The sequence below is a fragment of the Juglans regia genome, chromosome 4 (assembly GCF_001411555.2).
Source record: "Juglans regia cultivar Chandler chromosome 4, Walnut 2.0, whole genome shotgun sequence".
Classification (NCBI taxonomy): domain Eukaryota; kingdom Viridiplantae; phylum Streptophyta; class Magnoliopsida; order Fagales; family Juglandaceae; genus Juglans; species Juglans regia.
This window is the reverse complement of record NC_049904.1, coordinates 18,688,404-18,707,166: the sequence shown is the minus strand read 5'-3', so window position 1 is coordinate 18,707,166 and position 18,763 is coordinate 18,688,404. Positions and strand designations below refer to the sequence as shown.

The following is an 18,763-nucleotide window of genomic DNA, read 5'->3' as shown; positions in this document are numbered from 1 at the left end:
TAGTTTCTTCATTTTCCTTTGCCATTTTCGAAAAATGAAATTTGTTTTTCTTTGTTCTGTGTCGAAAATAGTTGGTTAGCGACTTTCTTTGCAGAAAGGATGCTCCCATCGAAGATTTTATGTTGGTGCAATAGAGGTGTATGAATTTATTTGTTCTATTATGCTTTAATAATATCCTAATATTGGTATTTAACAACCGTGTTCTTTTTCTAGTTAAATCTTTATGGTCACTCAAATTAGCAATGTACATCGATTGAAATATGATATATAAAAAAAAAAAGCATAGATAAAACCTACACCACAAACATACAACCATGAACAATATTCAAAACAACAAAGACCACCACCATGGATCCATGGTATGACCACCACAGATAATACTAAAAATTGATAAAGTATAATACTCTGGCAACCCCAACACCACAACAATTAAACATTCATACCTTCAAAATCAAAGCCAACATCACAAATAATATTTAAACCTACAAATATACTTAGAACTCTACTACTTAAGTACAATGAATCCAACACAACTTGTCCAGCATCAAATGCAAATTTACTAAAACTTTATTCTCTCGATATGAATTTAAGGTGTCTTTCAACCCCACCTGTCCAGTATATCGAATTCACATAATGTTGAACTCCACTTGGATCATACAACTAAGTGCATGGTCTAGTAGATTTAGTTTTTTAATCCTCACAAAATTTGAACGTACAATTAATTAGAGGTTGTAATGTAATCCTTATGGGTGAAAAGTGTGAAATTCTCTCATTAAAGATCCTTTCAATGCAATTAGTATAATATTCTTTATTATGCTATATTTTAATAATATTCTTATATTGATATCATATAGAATATGCTAGTTGTTTTAGTTGGTTCTTTATCTCCGGAAAAGAATATTTGGAGTAGAGATTGCCAAAAGTCTAAAACTGTCTTATTTTAAGATCAATGCCATCAAGGTATGAAATTTCTTTATTACGCTATGTTTTAATAATATTCTTATATCGATAGGTTTTTTTTTTCTATATTCTTATATTGGTGTCATATAGACTATGCTAGTTATATTCGTATTCTTTACTTTTTTACTTGGCTCTTATGATAGCTCTCACTAGTGCTTAGGTATTTTTTGCATTATCGTCCATGTAGAAAATTTAATACTATCGAGGCAATTTTATCTACAGACTTTTATATAAATACGGTATATATTTTTAATAGACTTAGGAGATCAAAATTGTTATAGGCTTTTATTGACCTGCAAGGATTGAGAATTTTACATTGCCTTCAAAGGTTACATCTTGAAACCTTTAATACTTTTGATAAACATTCTCACCCTCCATTTTTTTATAGAACATATTTATAGTTAATATTTTCTCCACTTTTTTTTTTCTCTCATTCTCTCCACGGCTCGCTTCCTCACCTCCTTCTTCTTCTCTTTGTTCCTCTTCTTCATCCTCTTCTTGTTCTCCTTCCACTTCTCTCCTCTTCCTCTTCCTATTTTTCTTCCCCTTAGTCTTTGTCTTCGTCACCATTTTTTTTTTTTCAGAAAAAAGTTAGGGTCACCTATACACTAGTGACCCCTCCCCAATTTTATTAATAACCCTCACTTGTGGCGAAGGAAAACCGTGGTTACAAAAACAAACATATGGGGTACAAACGAAAAACCCAGAATGCGGGAAACACCTAGCCAGGAAAAAAACTAACATAATCAAGAAAATAAACAAAAAACACCAAACTCTCGATACTAACTAAAACGCAAAGACGGTAAACCGGAGTAGTCCATGCGGATAAGACCACGCAATGCACGGGGGGTCTCCATTAATTGCGAAACAGCTAAGTCTTTACCAGAAGCTCCATGTTTGGCTAACCAATTTGCAACTTTATTTCCCTCTCGAAAAACATGATGGAGCGAGCAGGTCATGGAGGCCATAATGTCCATAATTTCCTCCCAGAAATCCTCCAGATACCACACCCCACATCTATTGCTCCTCCATCAGGATATAACAGTCATAGAGTCAAGTTCGAAATGCACATAATTAAGAGATAAAGATTTACAAACCTGGAGCCCATGAAGAAGAGCTAAAAATTCTGCCCGATTATTAGAACCTATACCAATGAAGGAGGAAAAAGCATGAATTAGTTTTCTATGATTATTTCTAATGATCCCACCTATCCCCGAGGCACCAGAGTTACCCAAACTACTGCCATCTGTGTTAAGCTTGACCCATCCCACCGAAGGACGTTGCCAGGAGATAGCTTTGCAACGCCGATTTGGGGTAAGAACGGGCTGGACATTCAAACTTTCCAATACCTGCAAATCAAAACTAGAAATGTGAGAACTAGCATGCATATCATGGCATATAAGTGCCATACGCGCCAAACAGCGCCTCCGCCAGATTCAAAGCGAACCTCCATACGCGCCAAACAGCGCCTCTGCCAGATTCTCCAAGTGATAATCACCGGGAGAATTCCTAGAATAATGCCAACTTGAGACGCAAGATTCGCGTGACAAAACCACATCTTCACTGTATCTTTCCAATTTTGGCCTATCGGGATCCCAAGATAAGCCCCAAAATAGCGCCAAGTATTATTAGCAATATCACCTGCAAAAAGAACATGATTTTGGTCCTCAAAGTGACCATTAGCACAACAATCACAACGAGAGGTAATAGGGATGCCAATACGACGAAGATGATGATCGACACTAAGGGCTATATACTAAGCTTTCCACATAAGAGAAGACATTTTAAGAGGGAGGCTCTTATGCCAGATCCAGGAGTGACCCTCAATAGAATCACTTCTAATGCGGACACAATCCCAAGCCGACTTAGTGGAAAACAAACCATTATCATTTTTAGTCCAAATCAGAACATCCAATCCCGGCTTAGCCTTGCAAAGATCCTCTAAAATATCATCAAATTGATCCGGCCCCACTAACTAACGAATAAAATCGACATCCCAATCATTATTTAATTTGCAATCCTTCACATGAAGATTGGGATGCCCCACCATATGCATATGCATATTCATCTTCATCTTCATCCTCATCCTCATCCTCATCCTCGTCCTCTTCATCTTCATAATCTTCCTCTTCCTCTCCATTTTCTTCTACTTCTCCTTTCTTTGGTGATAGCCTTTCTTTGCTAAAAGGGTGGAACAACTACTTTTAAGATCTTCTTTTGGTGCAATAGAGGAGGTATATAGATTTATTTATTTTATTATACTTTAATAATATTCTAATCTTGGTATCAAAAGTGTTCCCTTTTTTTAATCAAATCTTCTCATAGATCAAATTAACAATGTATACTAGTCAAAATATGATACAAAATATAGAAAACAATAGACAAAATCAAAACTAAAAGTCCACAACGATGAACGATATTCAAAACAATAAGTTCACCACCATGGATTCATGGGATTACCACACCACAAATAATATTTAATATCAAAATACCCCACTGCACCACTACAAGAACAAAATATTCATAGTTTCAAGATCAAAGCCGCCACCACTAATAATATGTAAAACTATGAATTTATTTAAAACTCTACTATTGAAGTAACGAATTGAACACTACATATCCAACGTAATGAATTCACATAATATACTCATATTGGATGATACAACTAAGGATTAGTATGATCTAGTTTTTTACCTCATACAATATGAGTGTACAATGAATTAGAGGATGTGATCTAATATTTATTGGGCGAGCTTTGGATTAAGTAGGTTCTCCAACGTCGAGAAAAAATATTTAGAGTGGAGATTCTCAAATGTGTGAAACTCTCTCGTTGAAGATCTTTTAGTGCAATAAAGTTATGAGATTCTTTATTACGCTATGTTTTAATAATAATCTTGTAGTGATGTCATATAGACTATGTTAGGTTTTTTGGTGGCTTCTTCATAGCTAGAAAAGAATCATTGGAGTGGAGAGATTGCCAAAAGTCTAAAACTATCTCATTGAAGATCTTTCAGTATAATAATCAAGGTGTTGTGATTCTTTATTGTGCTATATTTTAATAATATTCTATTGATAGTTTGTTTATATTCTTATATCGGTATCATATAAATCAGGCTAGTTGTTTTCTTATAGTTTACTTTCACATAGCTCTTAGCCTCTTATAATGGATCTCAGTGGTACATAGGTAATTTTTGCATTATCACTCTTGTAGAAAGCCTATCTTTGCTGAAAGAGCAGTGGTACATAGGTATAAATTTATTAATTTAATTATCCTTTAATAATATTCTAATCTTGGGATCAAACGTTTCCCTTTTTTAGTCAAATCTTTTCATTGCTCAAATTAAAAATGTACACCAGTAAAAAAATATGATACTAAAGATAAAAAAGAAATAGACAAAACCAAAACAAAAAAACCATAACCATGAATAATATTCAAAATAACCAAGTGAACAACTATGGATCCATCAGATCAACACACCAAAAATAATACCCAATATCCAAAATACACCACTCCCCCACCACAACAACAAAATATTCATAATTTCAAAATTGCAATCACCACTAATAATATTCGAAACTATGAATTTACTTAAAACTCTTCTACTAAAGTATAACGAATCCAACACCACATGCCCAATATATCGAATTTGCATAATGTTAACTCATCTTGATGATATAACTAAGGATTATGGTCTAGTTTTTACCTCATACAATATGAGTGTATGATGAATTAGAGGTTATGATGTAATAGTTATGAAGCGAGCTATGGATTTAGTGGTTTCTCCAACGTCAAGAAAGAATAGTTAGAGTGGAGATTGTCAAATGTGTGAAAGTCTCTCATTGAAGATCTTTCAGTACAGTCAATGTATGAGATTCTTTATTATACTATGTTTTAATAATATTCTTATATTGATGTCATATAGACTATGCTAGTTTTTTTAGTGGCTTCTTCACCGTTGGAAAAGAATCTTTGCATTGGAGATTGTCAAAAGTCCACAACTATCTCATTGGTGTAATCAAGGTATATGTTATTTTATTACACTATATTTCAATAATATTCTATTGATTGTTTATATTATTATATTAGTCATATAAACCATGCTAGTTGTTTTCTTATAATTTACTTTCTCATTCAACTCTTATGACAACTCTCAGTGGTATATATGTAGTTACCGTTCATGTAGAAAGTCTATCTTTGCTAAAAGGGTGGAACAACCACTTTTAAGATCTTCTTTTGGTACTTTAATAATCTTCTTTATTTCATTATGCTTTATTTCTTTATCTCAGTGGAACAACCATATTTATTTCATTATGCTTTAATAATATTCTAATCTTGGGATCAAATGTGTTCCACTTTTTTAGTCCATTCTTCTCGTTGCTCAAATTAACAGTGTACACCCGTCAAAACATGATACAAAAGATAAAAATACAAAATATACAAAATCAACACCAAAAGTCCACATTCATGAACAATATTCAAAACAATAAAGTGAACCACCATGAATCTATGGGTATATATTCACAACTCCCCCATCACAAAAACAAAATATTCATAGTTTCAAAATCAACGCCACCACCACTAATAAAATTTAAAGTCACGAATTTATTTAAATTTACCATTGAAGTATAACGAATCCAAAACACCACATGCCCAACATATGCAATTCACATGACGTTGACTCATCTTAGATGACACAACAAAGAATTAGCATGGTCTAGTTTTTAACTCATATAATATGAGTATACAATGAAATAGAGGTTGTGATGTAATACTTATGGAGAGTGTGAGGGAGGGGCCCATCCTAGAGGCCAAGCCCAGGAACTTAAGGCCCAAAGGCAAAACCCTTCAGTGAGTTAAGAGTTCGGGTCAGAGAATCACGTGCTGAGCTCGTGGCTGTAAACCTATTCGGGAATGCCTTTTAGCGTCGAGCTCAGATGTGCCAATGCGATCATCTCGGGGCTTGGCAGCCTACTAGGACCTACCAAAGGACACCGAGCTACACGCGGACGACTAAATGAGCTCGGTCACAAACCCATCAGACTCAAGGGATGCTGCACTCAAATGCATGTGTCAGGAAACCCGACACATAACGGCACGAGCACACCCAACATACGAAGGACGGTTCGCCCACAACTTGACACCCAACTATGGCAGCAAGCGACAGGACAGGACAGGCCAAGCACGACTGACACTTGACATTCCACGACCTCTCAGCAGCGAGACAGTCCTAGCACGACTGACACGCCACAATCTCCTCCAGTCGCCAAAGCTGTAGGCTGACACAACAGGAAATGAGTGATAGCAGGTCTGACACCTGACACACCACGACCTCCATCAGCAACAGGACTCGTATCAGGTATAAATAACGGCATCCCTTTTATGAGAGCTCTCTCTTAACTTTTGATTGTCCTAGCTATTCATCAGAGTAATATCATAGATAATCGTTCATTGACTTTGGCATCGGAGTGACCACGGAAGTCACCGAAGCCCTTTCTCATTATTTTCAGGTGGCGTGAGCTTGGTACCGAAATTCTAGGGCTGTGAAATACAACATCAACAGTTGCGCTGTCTGTGGGATGATTTCTATAAAAGTATGTACTTTGTGCATGCCGGTAACGACGCGGTCCCAAGCTACACAAGGGGGAGATGATGAAGAAGGGAAGATGGAAGCAAAACTTGCGAGCATGGAGGAGAAATAAGGAAGGGATGCTACGACAGGAGAATGCGGCCCTCAAGCGCACCAACGAAGAGCTAGTGGGAGGTGCAAAACTGAGTGGCAACGAACATGAGGATTCACGACGTGTCCATGCAAATGCCACGTTGGAGGAAGAGAGGCGCAAGATGCATGTTCAAATCCAAGAGCTTGGGGGATAAATGCGTGGAGATGGCTAAAAAGATAGACAGGCCATCCACTGTTGACCAGCTACTCGTCAGCATCGACCTCCTGTACAGTGCGGGGGTCATGGCGGTGCCACTTCCACCAAGTTCAAGGTTCCCCAGATGGAAATGTACGACTGGTCCAAAGACCCACTAGAGCACCTGGAGACTTTCAGAGCCCACATGAATCTGCATGGTTTCCCAGGGGAATTCGCCTGCCAAGCCTTCCCATTAACGCTAAGGGGAGCTGCCTGGATCTGGTTTGGGCCACTGGCAATAGGAACGATAGATAGCTTTGAGGAGCTTGCTTGCCTCTTCATGATGTGATTCTTGGCGAGTTGAAAAAGGAGACGCCCGACAGCTTACCTCATGATAGTCAAACAGCATGATGGTGAGAACCTGAAGTCGTACCTTGTGCAGGTCAATCGAGAGTGCATGACCACCGACGACCAAGACGAGAAGATCACATGTTGCCAGCCCTCTTAGGAGGAATCTGGCCTCTAAATCTATTCATGGTGCAGATAGCGTGAAAGACCCTTACAACACTGAGGGAGTTCATGGACCGGGTAGATGGATTCATCAACGCTATGGATACACTCGAGGCCTTGACTGCCCCATGATGGTCCGAGATGGAGCCAGCGAGTCGGAAGGTGCCAGGCCCGCGAGGAGGTCAGGACCAAGGAAATAGGGGAGCATCAGATAAGAAGAGTAGGGGAGAAATGCCGGCTCGACCCCAAGGGAAAGCCGCACATACACAAACTTGGTCGTGGAAGGGAATCGACTCCCGAGCCCCTGAAGAGAGCAGCCTCGAGATGAGGAAAACTGCCCATATTGTGAGTTCCACATGAATGACCAACACAACACTCAAGACTGCTACACCCTAAAGAGGATGAGAAAGGAAGAACAGTGTAATTGGGCGCACTAGACGGAGGATTGCGTAGATCGGTGCGGAGGAAGGCGCACGAGTCCCTGATGGGGTGCAAGTCAGAGAAGGTAAGGAACCATCTTGATGAAATGGGGAGGAGTCCCCCAGCGGAGAATAGGCCACTTGGGGAGATAAGCACATCTCTTGATAAAATTTGAAATTGGATTAAGACTCAAAATTGATCTTTTCTCATAAAGTATTAAATTGTATTTTCACACGTGCATGACATATTTGAAAATTAAATGTTTGAATTTTAAATTTTTGAAAGATGATTGATTGTCATATTTCACATGTGCATGACATGATTAAAAAAGTATGAATTTTGAAATTTTGAAAGATGATTGTCATATTTTACATGTGCATGTTTTATTTGAAAATTTTGAAAAGTGGTTGATGCTCTTTTTGATATATGTAAAAGATAGATGATGTTGTTTGAAAATTTTGAAAAATAAATAGATTAGGTTTGAAAATTTTGAAAAGTGATTAATATTCTTTTTGACATGTGCAAAAGGAAGATGATTTTATTTGAAAATTTTGAAAAGTAAATCATGCTCATTTTGTCATATGCAAAAAGTAAAAGATTAGGCTTAAAAACTTTGAAAAATGAATTGTCTTTGACAATTGCAAAAATGAGAAACTTTTATTTGAAAATTTTGAAAAGTGTGTGGTGCTCCTTTTTGACGTGAATCTTTTTAAATTTAAAAATGAAGTCTCATATACCTATAAATAGCTAAATTGAAATATTCAAATTCAGAATACAAGAACACATCATTGCAAGTTTTAAAACATTCATTCGAAACTTTCAAACTCTCTTATCTAATCATTGAGTCTTAACTCTTGTTCATTTTGAGAGATATATAGTTTGCGTTGTATTATTCTTATTCTACTCATTGAGAAGTGTTTTATGATAACCTACCCATTATCAGCTCTTATATTAGTAAAATGGTATGTACAACCCTTGTGTGTGTAGAATGAGTTCTACACAAGAAATAGTTGAATCACTATGTGTAAGGTGATTGCAAGTGTAGATGGTGTTCTACATAAATTCTTTGTAACGGTACTGTTCAAAGGTGTAATAGATTTCTATCTCCACCTGAAGGAGGATAAATAGTGAATTTGAAAATTCTCAAAAGGTAGCTAGAGGAGAGGACGTAGACAGTGAGGCTGAACTTTGTTAAAATACTGAGTTTACTTCCTCTTACCCTTACTTTTTATATTTACTGATGCTTCATATTTTGTTCATATTTTATCTTTTGTATTTGATTATAATTGCGAATTTTTAAATACAATCCAATTCACTCTCCTCTTGTGGTAGTCATCTAGGCAACAATTGGAATCAGAGCAATGTCTATCTTATAAGGTTAACTATTTTTTGAGTTAAGATCTTATGACTAAACATTGCGGCTACTTTTGGTGAAGGTCAATTTAGCAGTCGACCTCCACTATTCTGCAGAGACAATTATACATTTTGGAAAGCTACAATTAGAATTTTCCTTCAATCTCAAGGTCGAGAAATGTAGAAATGCATTGTAAATGGATCTTATATCCCAACAAAAGTTGTTGGTGAAGTAAGGGTCAAAAAGGAAGAAAAAGAGTTCGATTGTAAAGACGATAAAATTACAACATTGAATTCAATGGCTATAAATCTCCTATATAATGCTCTCGATTGGAATGAGTTCAATACAATAATGAATTGTAAGACAACAAAGGAAATTTGGGATAACTTGAAAATTACTTATGAAAAACTTTGCAAATCAAAGAATCAAAAAATTATATTCTTATTCATGAATATGAAATGTTTAAAATGAATGATGATGAATCTATTTATATATGTACACTCATTTTACTAACATCATAAATAGCTTGACAGCTCTCGGAAAAGTCTATTCAAATGTAGAGATAGTAAGAAATTTTTTTAACTCTATGCCAAAACGCTAGGAATCAAAAGTGGCGGCAATTCTTTAAGCTAGAGATCTCAAGAAACTTGAAATAAATAAACTAATCAAGTCACTTACCACCTATGAGTACACATTGAAAAGAGGAGAAAAAGAAGGAAAGTCAAAGAAGAGTTTGACACTTAAAGTTGTTCCTCATAAAAGCGAAGGTGATGAAGATGAGAAAAGTGATGACAAAGTGAAAGCGAAAGCAATGAAAACTACATGGGATGATGATTCAATCAGCTTAGATAGCGAAGCAAGTAATGGAGAATTTGCAAATCTTTGCTTTGTGGCTAAAAAAGACATTGAGATAACAAATCTTGAAAATCTTTCATATGAAGAAATGTAAAATTTCTTAGAAGAGGTATATGAGGAACTTGAGAAATTGGACATCAAACACACTACTTTGAAAAAGAAAATCTCTTCTTTAACAAACGAAATTCATGTTTTAAGAATAGAAAACATTGTTTCGAAAGATGTGAATCATGAGTTGAAGAAGAAAGTTACTGATTTAGAAAAGTTTGTTGAAAACTTTACAAACAGAAAAAGAAATTTTGAAAAACTTCTTGGTAGTCAAAGATGTGTTTTTTACAAGGTAGGCTTGTGATACATGCCAAAACAAAAATGCAAATCTTATAAAAACTTTTTTGATAATCCTTCTAAATTAAAGTCCAGTATTCAAAATTATTTTCATATAAGTAATTTTTTCAAAGAAATATACTATTAATCACTCAAGTTTTTTGTATATGTCACATTTTATTTACAATTTTTGTAATAGAAATGGTTATAATTATTAGCTTATTTTATTAGAAGAAAACATACAATGACTATTATGGTCATATGAGTAACTAAAAATCTTATTTCTTCTAATACTGATAAATGAAGAAAAACCATTTTAATTGTTTCTTCTAAAAATCTTGTTTCTTATGAACTCCTCCATAAACAAAAGCAAATGGTTTTTAGATAGTGGATGTTCAAGACATGTGACAGGAGACAAGACTAAGTTCATTTATCTTACATCTAAAGAAGAAGAACACATGACATTTGGAGACAACTTGAAAGGGAAGATCACGAGAATAGGTAAAATTGTATTTGATGAATCTAATCCTTTACTTTCTAAGAAATTTGTTGATGAAGAAACATAAGGTATAAAAATAAACCGGATAGTCTCAATCTTAACAAAGAGAGCACAATAAAAGAACTCCAACATGGAGACATCAGGAAAGATCATCCAGCAGAATAAATTCTAGGAGAACCTTCACAAGGTATAAGTATTCGATCATCTCTTAGAAATATTTGCAATCATACTGTTTTTCTATCTTGGATTGAACCAAAAAATATATATATATTTTTATAAGTAGATTGAACCCAAAAATATTGATGAAACATTTCTTGATAAATCTTGGATTCTAACTATGCAAGAAGAGTTAAATCAATTTGAAAGAAATGATGTTTGAGCAATTATTCCTAGACTCAAAAATCATACTGTTATTGGAACAAAATGGGTTTTGAGAAATAAGAAAGATGAGTCCGGAGTTATCACTAGAAACAAGGCTCGACTTGTAGCCCAATATTTCAATTAAGAAGAAGGAATCGATTATGATAAGACATATGCACCGGTCGCAAGATTAGAAACTATTCGAATGCTATTTGCTTATGCTCTTTTTAAACATTTCAAACTTTTTCAAATGGATGTTAAAAGTGTCTTTTTAAATGGTTTTATAAATAATGAGGTATATGTTGAGCAACCTCTAGGTTTTGAAAATCATATTTTTCCAAATTATGTTTTCAAACTCACAAAAGCACTATATGGACTCAAACAAGCCCCTAGAGCTTGGTATGAGAGACTCAATGGTTTCTTAATTGAAAAAGGTTTTTCAAGAGGAAAAATTGACACAACTTTTTTCATCAAACATGAAAAAGATGATATTCTTCTAATACAGATTTATGTGGATGATATAATATTTGATGCTACTAATAAAAATATGTGTCAAGTTTTTGCTAAGCGTATGCAGGAAGAATTCGAAATGAGCATGATGGGAGAACTTAACTTCTTTCTCGGATTGCAAATCAAGCAAGCAAAAATTGAAACATTCATTAATCAGTCAAAATAAATCAAAGAATTACTCAAAAAGTTTGGGATGGAAGGTACAAAGGAAATTGGAACACCAATAAGCCTATCCACCAAACTTGACAATAATGAAACTGGTAAATCAGTTGAATCAAAGGTATATCGAGGTATGATTAGTAATCTATTATATTTGTTAACATAAACATGCTTAGAAGAGAAATAGGAATGATGCATGCTATGAATATCTGATAGATATTTTTATTTTATTATCTTAAATGACTTACAAAAACTTGAGACTTTTAGTTTCATTTTTCGAGCGCTCTTGTTCTTCATATATTAACATGCTAGCAATGGACATAAGCTAAATACTAAGGCTTTGAGAATCATAACATTCTAGTTCTAAACATCAACCAAAATGGGTCGTTGAAGCATCGTTATAAGAAGAATAAGAGAAAAGGAAAAGAGAGAGAGTAAATGACAACGACGAACAGAGGCGACAATGGCTAGGGTTTGAGGAGAAGAGAAGCTCAAACCGTTTTGACCTAGGGTGATTGGTTTCTTGGTTTGAGACAGTTAAAACCCGACATCTGACTTAACCCGATTTTATCAGGGTGGGCCGAGTTGGATCTTTAGGATGGATCAAACCTGGGGCTTTTTTGCACAAGCTATTTTCTGTCATTTTCTATTGTAAAATAGATTGAAATAGTTTGTGTGTAGAGCACATCCTTTATATCACTTAGATGATAAAATTTAATTTATAACATTCAACTTTTTACAAATCAAATTATGCAACGTAAACACTTTACTATACGTGTGATCTATACCGACCTATAAATAGAATTTCTCAACAAGAAAATCTCTATTTTTAAAGATATTCAAGTTTTTTATGTTTAGAAAGTCTATATAATATGATATGGCAGACTTCCTATTAATTTATCGTATTCAGATATAACAATTAAGTTTTCCTCAAGTGCACATCGAGTAATTCAAAAGAAAAATCTCTCAATCTAATAATCCTTAGAAATTGTTTGCATCTAAAGGGATTTGAATTTTAGACCTGGGGGAGCATACCCCCAAACTTGACCTTTACCACTTGAGCCAACTCTTATGGATTAGTTAGATTTACTTTACAATAAAAATATCTTTACAATTAAATGTATTACATCAAACTATATCAATTTGTGAATTTATTTATACTTAAGATGATTGGAGACAATGCACTAGAAGAGTTCAAAAAGTAGAATTGAAAGGAGCTTTCCAAGAGAGGTGCTTGAATGTGTTTTTACATGCATGACATTAGAGGACGAGTTTGCAACGGTGGCATGGAAACTATGGAAGAGAATGAATGCTTATGTATTTGGCGCAGAATCACTACATCCTAGCACACTGGTGGTTCCATCAAAAAAGAATCTGGAGGACCTCAAAGAGGTGTTTCACAAGAATCCAAAGTGAAGAGACTTTAAAATTAAGATGGTAACGAGGGACTTGAGGGATTGCCATTGGACTCATCGAGAAAACTGATTAACTCTGTTGCCTGGAGGTTAAGCCACCTTTGAAGTGTTCGGATTTATGAATAGAAAAATTCTTCTCATCAGTTACTATTCACTACTCCATATCTCACATCTTATAAAAAAATACTATATATTCTATGAAAAACACCCTTATATTCTATGAAAAAAAAATTATAGATGCGAAATATAAAAGTAAATAGTCGTTGATGCATAGAATTCTTCTTATAAATATTGGTTCAATTTGTATGTGGTATCTTACGGAACTAGTGTACCAAACAAATTCACATACCTAAAGAAAAAAAATATTTAAAAATAAAGAAATAAGATTTTTGGTTTTATGAAAAGTTCTTTATTTCTTCACTTTCGAAATTAGCAGGATTGATTATTTATTAACAAAGAGAGTGATTCTGTAATGTTGCATACCAATGATGTCTACGCACGTGAGGTGTGTTTCAGAAGCATACGTGCATATGTGATTAGTTTGCTGGGCTTTAGTTAAATGGGTGAAGCCCGTGATTGTAGCTACTTGATTAGAAGCCCAAGATTGTATAAATGGGTTACGATTTGACTTCTTTGCTTCTTCTTCTTCTTGGCGTGTGACACTTGTCAACTACCTTCCCCCTCCGCTCCTCATCGCCCGGCCCCGTCGCCAGTCACCAGTGGCCCTAGTCACACTGATAAGGGAACCATCGTCGACAAGGCTATAACTGCGTGTAAGAGAATCTTTCTTATGCCATTATCTTCTCCATAACTGCGTATGAGATGTTTTTCGCTTCAATCCTCTCGTATTTGGATCTACAGTAATTTCCATGACAGACCAAAATGGGTTAGGATCACAGGATCACTTACCCTTTTTGGTTGCAAGCCCTTAACGCATTTGGTTTGTCTGACAAAAACGATTCCAGCATCTACTCAAGTTTGGTACTATATACCCTCTTCTCATTCTATTTTATTCAGTTTTTTATGACTTTAGTTCTCTTCTATTGGTTTGAGGTTCAATTTTATATTCTCTTTTAAGTCCATAGTTTTACATTCTGGCTAGATGGAGTTTAGATCTCTGTCTCGGCCTTATATATATTCTTTGTTTCTGAAAACTTGTTGTTTTTGTTGCTATCTTAATCTATTGTGAATCTATGCCTAAGTTCTTTCTTTTACTGGGTGTAACTGAGAATCTTTTTTTATTTTTTACTTTTGCATATATCGATAAAAAAAAAAAAAACCATGGGAAAAATTGATCCTTAACTATGAAATATTTAAATTTTACATTTTTTGTTGCAGAACTCAACTCTATATAGAAAGTTATGAGAAAGCAGTCATATATATATATATATATATATAGTCAATATATATTGAGTATTTCACATCTGGTGATTGTAGTCCTCTCGAAGCCTAATCAGAAGTGCTGCTTGGGGAATTTGTTTGAAGGATGGGAGAAAGAAAGGTTCTAAACAAGTACTATCCCCCGGACTTCGATCCGTCGAAGCTGCCGAGGGTTCGGAGGCCGAAGAACCAGCAGATGAAAGTGCGCATGATGCTTCCCATGAGCATTCGCTGCAACACCTGCGGTAATTACATCTACAAGGGCACCAAGTTCAATTCCCGTAAAGAGGATGTCATAGGCGAGGTATGTATCCCCTTTCTTTGTTTTAGGGCTTCCTACCTAAATTGAAAGTTGATGTTACTCTTATATTGGATTATACTTGTCAACTCTAGGACTGCCCGTTTTACATTATTCGAGATTTTTTACCTGTTAACACTTGCTTATTTTGATTGTCTATTTTTTTTTTGTTTTCTTGAGCAAAGAGATTGAAGTTTATTTCTTTCTTGTTTGTATTTGTCAATTGGCATTGTTTGTTTTCACAGATGAGTTGAGATTAAAGTTAAAAGTTTAATAAAATATTGTTAGAATATATTTTTTTAATATTATTTTTGTTTTGGAAATTAAAAAAGTTGAATTGTTTATTTTATTTTGTGTGGAAATTTGATAAAATTGTAATGATGAGATGAGATGAGTTGAGAGGAGTTGTGAAAACAAACGAAGCCTGAAAGTCAACAAAATGCCCTGCTCTAAATATTTGGCCGTTGTATTTTTTTAATTAATGTTCTTTTAAACCTGTAACTATTTTATTGGTCAGTCTTAACTCCATATCATCTATAAAACCCAGCCTATCCTAGTCCTGTATTCCATGTTGGCAGTTGTAAATTGTTTAATTTCAATTTCCCTATATCGTTAAGTGTGATGATATGACCTGTCCAGTGCCTTGAAGTGAGGATTATATGGGATATGACTCAAAAGAAACTTGCTGTGTTGCCAGAACATTTTCCCCCAAAACAGTGTGAAAAGCTAAATATGAAGAACTTGTCTGGCTTTAAATATGTTAATGTTGCTTTTCCTTTTCCAGATAGAGGACATTAACCACAGATCTATAATTTTTTGTACCACATACTTATGATATAGCTTGTTTAGAGCAAAGAAAGTGTCTTAAATGCATGAGCCTCAGCTTTACTACTATCCTCGTGGTTAATATTCCTTCTACTATCCTCGTGGTTAATATTCCTTCTTGGTTTTCTATAGTGGTTTGTACTTGTTTTGCTGGTTTCTTCATGTGAGATTTGAATATGTGATGTTTAATGAACAAGATCACTTATCTTTAATCGGTTGCAGACATATTTAGGAATTCAAATCTTTCGATTCTACTTCAAATGTACAAAGTGTTCTGCGGAGCTTGCGATGAGGACAGATCCAAAAAATTCAGACTATATTGTTGAGTCTGGTGCCACACGGAATTTTGAGCCTTGGCGTGAAGAGGACGAGGTAAAAAGTTGAAGCATGTTTGGTTTGAGAAAGGTCTCTTTCATTTCAAACATCTTTAAAATCGTAAAAAAAAAAATCATCACCCAAACATTTTTGTCATCCGAGTATTTACCTCGGTTTTGGGACATAAAAATCACAAATCCGGAATATTCAATACAAAATCCATTGCAAAACATTTTTATCGTTGCAACTCTTTGTTCTTTCTACCCACTTTGACCAAACTCAATATAAACATGTCATAAAGCTTGTATACAAAAAACTTTTCATTCTATAGAAATTTTTCTTTCCAAGAATACATATCAAAATTCCCTTTCAAAGAATTTTCAACAATTAGAGAAATTAACTTACCAAACATGCCCTAGAGCTTCCTGTGCACAACTAAATATTATGTGGCCAGATCCCCAGTGTTGTTATCAACATAACTTGTGACTTTGTCAATAAATTGTTCTTTTCGTCAGGTAACAGAGATCGAAAAACAGAAAAGAGATGCTGAGGAGATGGGAGATGCTATGAAATCATTAGAGAACAGAACCTTGGATTCAAAGAGAGAGATGGATATCCTTGCTGCGCTAGATGAGATGAAGTCTATGAAGGTACTTTCTTTAGTAAATGGGTTTTATTTAATCAAGTATCCACTTAACAGTGAGAGGAATGGAATCCAGGGCTCAAATAGCTTTCGTAATTGTAGACATATTGCCTTAGATCATCATCATGTTGTATAACATTATTGCTTTATTAATCAATTTACGCCTGGTTTGAACCTGAGGTCAATATGAGTTTGATACTAATGCCCCCCCTTTTTTTCTTGTCTTGCAGTCTAGACATGCTACTGTGAGTGTAGATGCCATGCTTGAGGCCTTGCAGCGCACAGCCGGGGAAAAGGTATGATTAATGTGCGCTCTGTGTTTAGATCAGTTTTGCTCCTTAAGTGCAAAAGTATATCGGATCTCTCTCGTTACTAAATCCCACTGGGCTGCACAGTCACTTTCATTGTGTTGGTTGGGCTCTTTTGTAGGGTGAACAGTTGCATGTTCAAGACTTTTCTCATGCATATTGTGAGTGAGTACTTATCCATGGTCAAGCATAATAAACAAATGGATTGATTTCCCTGTCTAGTATCTTTCTTCAACCAGCCACTGGATCAAATCTCTTCTATGTTGCTTCAATTGTGGGTCACTGGTTTTAGCTGCCTGGAATGCATCAGTATTCCTGTCTATGAGAAGTTGTTTAGTTAACTGCGACAATTGTATTTACACTGTAAACTTCTTGGGGGAAATTTGTTCACGTACATCCATAATTATTTACTTCACTCCATTCTATAGTAAAATCCACTTGTTCAAACAGTATATAAGACTATTTTACTGTAATTGGTTTATCTTTTGATTCACATAAACTAATTCTACTGTTTGTCCTTTTACTAGAAGTGGAACTTTGGCCTCTTTGCATAAATATTTGTTCATATTGTAGTTAATATTTCTAGGTCTATCTCTCTCTCTCTCTCTCTCTGTCCTCTGTAGTATCATTTGGTTCTGGCTGTATTAGTTGATTTTTAATGCTGGCAGGAGAAAAGGTTGGAAGAAGAGGATGAAGCACTTATAAAATCAATATTTCATGTTAGTACATAAATTGTACTTCTATTAGTTTACTTCCAATGTCAGCCTCCCCCCTCCCCCTACCCCTCCTTTCTTTTGTATGTGAGATGTTTGCCTCTTAACTATGTTGAAAATATTTTGCAGAAGCCAGTAGATTATGTTCGAAGAATTCATGATGAAGATCTTGACGATGATGGAGATATGATTCAGCTTTCAAGTGGCAATGGGGAAATATCTGGTGATAATCTGAAGGTATGGTGATGCTGTAATGATGGTTTGTGTTTCCTAAGGTTGTTTTGTAAGTATGGATTGAATCTATCATTTTGAAAAAAAAATAAAAAAATCTATCATTTTGAGGGTAAAAAAACGTTTACTCTTGTGCAATTCTTCATGATATCATTCAAACAGAATTTTATAATGGGTTCTTATAGTTTTTCAAGTAGGAGTCACTTGATACTGTAAAGATTTGATATACATCTAAATTGTTTATATTAATTGGTGGACTATAATTTTAGATTATAGGATGTTGAAGAAAAAGTTAAAGGGTTTGTAAGCCAATATCTTTTGGAAGGCTAAAACTTGGAAACTAATAGTTGTATGAAATTAGGATTATGCTGAAAAGATTTGAACTTGTGTTTGCACATGATTTCAATGCAGAGGAGAAAGGTTTCTGAAGAGCCTCTTGGTAACCCAACAGATTCTTTAACAAAAGCCACTTTTGTTGACAGCTCCACCAACAAAGGTAGTAGATACTTTCCCCCTTCCTAGTATAGAAATTGGAGCGCACTGCCACCGTTATTCTTTTTCCCAATTTTCAGTTTCTCTGGGTTTGTTCAAGTAATATTTTAGTTTAAAGTGATGCTATTTAACTGATGTAAATAGCTCTATTGGTACCTAGGTTTGCACTAATTACAAATTAGTTGCTGTTGTAAAAAAATTTAGAAAAATATATAATATATTGGGTATGCTTTGCCTAACAAATTGATCCCTTTATTCATTTAATATTAGATTAGTGACATGACAGAAAATATTGATGTGAAACCTGTTTGTCACGGCACGACAAATTATATTTGG

General features: G+C 34.9%; 1 protein-coding gene across 3 annotated transcripts; it reads left to right on the top strand.

Annotated features, from left to right (window-relative positions):
• The first annotated feature begins 13,855 nt into the window (after positions 1 to 13,855).
• LOC118348244 (splicing factor YJU2-like) lies at positions 13,856 to 18,583 on the top strand. Of its 3 annotated transcripts, none has more exons than XM_035689378.1 (9): positions 13,856 to 13,995; positions 14,084 to 14,198; positions 14,660 to 14,906; positions 15,948 to 16,097; positions 16,556 to 16,690; positions 16,914 to 16,979; positions 17,660 to 17,710; positions 17,834 to 17,941; positions 18,347 to 18,583. In XM_035689378.1, exons 3-9 carry the CDS (start codon positions 14,709 to 14,711, stop codon positions 18,455 to 18,457), a joined length of 819 nt encoding a protein of 272 aa, XP_035545271.1. In that variant the 5' UTR covers positions 13,856 to 13,995; positions 14,084 to 14,198; positions 14,660 to 14,708; the 3' UTR covers positions 18,458 to 18,583. The 3 variants fall into 3 exon arrangements, with proteins under 3 accessions (XP_035545271.1, XP_035545270.1, XP_035545269.1); XM_035689377.1 differs by having other exon boundaries at positions 14,084 to 14,203; XM_035689376.1 differs by lacking the exon at positions 14,084 to 14,198.
• Positions 18,584 to 18,763: the final 180 nt, after the last annotated feature.